Here is a 4777-nt window from a genome sequence, read left to right as displayed (position 1 = left end):
AGAGCGTGTCCAAAGTATGTGTCTAAGACCATTCTGGGTACATCTCCAGCACAGGCGTCTTTGTTCTTGACGATGGTATAGCCGATATTCTTTGCTAACACCGTAACTCGGGGCACCAATTCTCTGGCTTTTTACCAGGGAGTCAGCACTGCCCGAGCCTCAGAAAGGTCTAGAGACTATTCAGAGGTAAGAGGTGAGCAGCGTGAGCCCCTGGAGACAGTGCCCCTTGGGTTGGAGGGGACAGGAGTGGGGAACCCTGGTGGACAGAGGGAGCTGCCTGAGAGAACACCATGAGGGGGCTCTGCTGGAGGGAACTGGGGACTCCTTTCAGGCACTGACGAGGTCTCCCCGTCGTCGATGGATGCAGGGCAGGAGAGTGAGCTGGCGGGGTCAGGGGCAGCTCTGAGAGGCCTATTCCTCTCCTCAGAGGGGCTATTCCCCACCCCTAGTGCAGACCACCCCTTGGAGGACACCTCTCTCCCCGTGCCCTGGGTGGACTCTCTCACCAGCCCCACGTCGTGGTTCCTGATTTAGGACCTATCAGCTTGTGTACCGTGGGAGAAGCCTCACCTCTTCCTGGGGACTCACACACCTTCCTGACTCCTGCATGCATCCAGCTCTCCACCTAATCGCCACCACTCTTCAGAACTCTCTTTGGATCAGTAACAAAGTGAACCCTGAGGCCGTCTGTGCTGCAACGGTCAGGGCGGTGTGACGGCCTGACCAGGGCATGGCCTTTGGTTTGCCAGTGAGCAGGTAGTCTGACGGCCGTGTGGTGATGTCATCCTGTGGGAAGATCTGCTACAAGCAGCCAGTCAGTTGAAAGGGGGTGAATCTACACAGACTTCGGGCAGAGCTTGGCTTCTTGTTCACTCTGGACCTCACTGCCCGGCCCTCGGAAAATGAATAGGCATCCGCAACCTTGTCAGCTGACCTGGGGGGTGTGGACTTCTGCGGCCTGTGCACACTGGGGTGCGAGAGCCACAGCTGCCCCACACACAAGGACAGCATCCTTCACAAACCACAGAGACTGGGAGGTGGGAGTGCTCACCGTCGCCTCTGACACTTTATTGTTCACAGACAGACAGACCCGACAGGCCAGGAGCACAGGTGGTGCTTACAGGAGCGAATGCGGAGGGCAGGGAGAAGGGGGCTTGCTACGAAATGGGGACACATCTGAATAAAAGTACCCGAGGACACTGCCAAGCTGCCTCCAGACACCAGTGACAGGACCGGCTTGTCTTCTCCTGCCCTATGGCCTCCACCTTGCTCTGGTTTTAAATCCACAGCTTCCTGTTAACACGCTCAGTTAGAGCTGGGTGGACAGCCAGCTGGGCAAAGCAGGAGACTGGGCTGGGCCGGGTGATGCCCAGCAGAGCAAGTTCTAGGCCAGGGTGCCACCCTCAGCAGCATGTCTCTTCTGCTCTGTGAGGAAGGTCCTACGATAGTTTCAGAGTGGGGACAGTCTGAGGAATAGAGCCCACAAGGCCCCAGGCTGACCCAGCCCCGTGGCACCTGTCACCACCGGGGGTCACAGAACGAGGTAGCTTCTTCAGGGAGGAGCACTGAGCACCGTGCACTGAGGACAGTGTCCCTTGCGGCCCAAGCTTTCCCTGCTTTTAACCTGGAGAGTCCAGAGAAGACAGGACCACGGCAGGAGCTGATGACGAGAGGAACACGGATGAGAGGAAGCTCCGGCCACGGGGTCGAGAACAAGGAAGGGGGCCAGTGACCTAAGAGGCTCTTGTCAACAGGCAGCCACCGTCGAGGAGCAGTGGCAGCAGAGACAACGGGTGCCTGACAGAGAGCTGACACGGGGAGCAGAGGCGACAAAGGTGAATGACAGTGGGGAGCACGGACAACAGGGTCGCTGACCAGGAGGCCCTCTGACAACAGGGCCACGAGCCCGCTCACGTGGCACATTTCCCGGGGCAATCAGCTGCAGAAAGCCCACTAGTCACATAAACAAGGGCTGTGTCCTCCCAGGACAAGGGTCAAGAATGGGCAGCAGTGCAGGGGCCACTTTTCTTGGGGAAACACAAAGTTCAAGTCACAGGAGAGTCTTCAGAGGCATGACCGTTGCTGAGAGCTGACAGAAAAGGCAGTTTGCTGATCTCTGCCCCAGCTGGCCGAGGCTCGCGCCGCGCAGACACCGGCCTTCCCAGGAGGACGCGGGCTGGCGTCTGCACCCCCCGGGCCAGCACCTTCCCGACAGGACTCTGCTCCTGTGATAAGAGGCAGTGGAGTTACAGAAGGAGGATCAGTCTCCTGACCCGTGTTCACAGGCACCTCAGTGCTGGGCAGCCCAGGCCCTTCCTCAGGGAGAGCCACTGGTCGTGTCCATGGGCAGCCTGGGAGTAGGGGCCAGGCTTAGCCTTCCAGCACAGTCTCAGGCTGAGGTCCACCCTCCTGTAAACATCAGCTGCACACCATTCTGTCAACATCCCAGCCGCAGAGGTGGGAAGGGGTGGGAAGGGGCGGCCTGGGAGTTAGTACAGGGCAGGCCGTTCAGACTCACGGCTGCTCCAGGGTGGGAGGAGGTGTGATGTGTATGGGTACTCGATAAATATTTATTGATCAGTGAGCGAACGGGAGGGAGGGAAACCCAGAGGGCCTAAAGGACAAGGCGGAACTGAGGGGCAGAGGCCCTGGCACGGCTGCAGTGACCGGCTGCTGCTCCCACCACAGAGTACGCAGGCGACCTGGCCCCTTGGCCCTGCTCCCGACGTGAATGCCCGTGGATGGACTGAACCCTTATTCTGGAGATTCCCGACCAGGACCTCCTCCTCCCAGGAAGGAAACAGCACAAGCCCGCAGGAAGGGGCAGGCCTTCACCTCTCACGAAGTCTCGACCTTTCCGCGCTCAGATGAACTCCACCCCCTCGTACTTGACGCTGCCGATGCGCGTCTCGGGCAGGAGGAAGCGGCCGTCCAGCGTGAAGGCCATGATGTAGGTGGCCACCTTGCCGCTGTCCTCCTCGGACTTGAGGGCCACGATGATCTGGTCGTCGGTGTTGGGCACGAACTTGAAGGAGGAGAAGCCGTGCGTGGGGACCGGCTCGCCGACGCGGCGCGCGGACACGTCCTGGAAGTCGGGCGAGGCGCTCAGCAGCAGGTTGGTGCCCCGGCGCTCGTCCTCCTTCTCGCTGTAGCGCTCCTGGCTGGCCCGGCGTGGCAGGAAGAACCAGCGGTGCAGCGTGTCGCTCCAGCAGGCCGACTCGTGGATGAGGTAGCCTGCGGGCACGGGGGCAGTGGGCATAGGACAGTGGGCACAGAGGCAGGGGGAAGTGGGCACAGGGGCATGCGGTCAGTGTACACATGGGCATGGGGACAGGCGGTCAGCACACATTCAGGCACAGAGGAGAGTGGCCAGTGCATGCACGGGCCAGTGCAGAAGTGGGCACAGGGCACAGGTGGTCAGTGCAGATGCGGGTCAGCACACAGGCAGGCAGAGGGTGTGGGCGGTCAGTGTTCACGTGGTCAGAGAACACGTGGGCACAGACAGCTCGGTACACACACGGTCATCACATGTGCAGGTGGTCAGAGAACACGTGGGCACAAGGCGTGGATGAGTCAGTGCACAAGAGCACATAACACAGAAGAGGGTCCAAGACCAGAGCACATGGGGGTCAGTGCTACATGGTCAGTGTGCAGGACACGGGAGGGTGAGGCAGGCCGGCACACACACGGGCAGACAGGGGAGTCCGTGCACACGTGGTCAGTGTGGGCACACGGCATGGGGTCAGCACAGGTACTGTCCGTGCACATGCAGATCGGGACACACAGGGCAGGGCTGGCTGGCACACAGTGGACACAGCCCAGCCGCTCCCATGGCGTGGCCTCAGCTCCTCAGCAGGGAAGAAACTGGGACCAAGTGGCCTCAAGCACCCTTCAAGTAAGCGTCCATTCATCATGCCACGTCCAACGCAAAGCAGCCACGTGGAGCAGAGACCCTCCCACGAGGTCCCTGAGGCTGTATATGTACAGTAGCAGACTGCACCGTCCTGCAGAGTGGCCGGGGAGTTCACACTGCTGGCCTTTTGCTGAGAGCTAACTATTATCACCCCAGCAGCCCCCAAAGCCGCAGACACAGCAGAGAGACCAAGCTCCAGCGAACACTCCAGGGAGCCCTGGTGGCACAGTGGTTACGAGGCCAGCTGCTAACCCCAAGGTCAGCTGTTTAAACTCCCCAGTGGCTCCACCGGAGAGCAGGGCATCGGCTCCCGTGAGATGCAGCTACTTGGTCGTCCTCTGCCCAACACCGCTGCCGCCAGTCAGCAAAGCAACTCTGTTCTGTCTCAAAGCAAGAAATCAGATCCGTGTGCTCGGGACGGAAGCATGCGCGATCTGGATGCAGAGGTTGGATGTTCTCTCTGCATTGGTCTCCCCGAGCCCCTCTGCCCTGAGCTCTGCCCCGAGCTCTGCCTGGCCATCTACCACCCTCTTACCTGGTGGCTGGATGCCAGCAGCGGCCCTCAGGGCGTGGTAGCTCGCTACCCAGTTCTCGTGGTCCACGCTGCCCTTGTGGCCCACCACCTTCACCCACTCGGGGTTCTCATTCACCACCTCGCCTGTGGTGGTGGTCCACTCCTTGCCCAGGCCGCCCACGTACAGACGCTCGTCCTTCACGGCCAGCCACTCAGCTTTGAAGCCTGCGGATCACAAGGAGGTGGCAAAGGACCCTGCTGGCCCAGGGCTACTGCTCTGCCCCCACCCCAGTGCCTGCCTCTGGTCAGCTGATCAGGGAGCCATGCAGCTCACAGGGCAGCCGGGGGCC

At 60.7% G+C, this 4777-nt stretch overlaps 1 protein-coding gene across 1 annotated transcript in view; it reads right to left on the bottom strand.

The window, feature by feature from the left end:
* Positions 1-2863: 2863 nt before the first annotated feature.
* Positions 2864-4777, bottom strand: part of CANT1 (calcium activated nucleotidase 1) — a 3673-nt gene continuing 1759 nt past the window's right edge. The window contains exons 2-3 of the mRNA XM_006886167.1: positions 4449-4652; positions 2864-3234 (exon numbers count right to left, since the gene is read on the bottom strand). Coding sequence (XP_006886229.1) covers positions 2864-3234; positions 4449-4652 — 575 coding nt within the window. The remainder of the gene's footprint in view (positions 3235-4448; positions 4653-4777) is intronic.

This window comes from Elephantulus edwardii, unplaced genomic scaffold (assembly GCF_000299155.1).
Source record: "Elephantulus edwardii isolate Elephantulus edwardi_28Jun2011 unplaced genomic scaffold, EleEdw1.0 scaffold00048, whole genome shotgun sequence".
Taxonomy (NCBI): Eukaryota; Metazoa; Chordata; class Mammalia; order Macroscelidea; family Macroscelididae; genus Elephantulus; species Elephantulus edwardii.
Note: the sequence above shows the minus strand (reverse complement) of the source record. Positions and strands in the feature narration are given on the sequence as shown.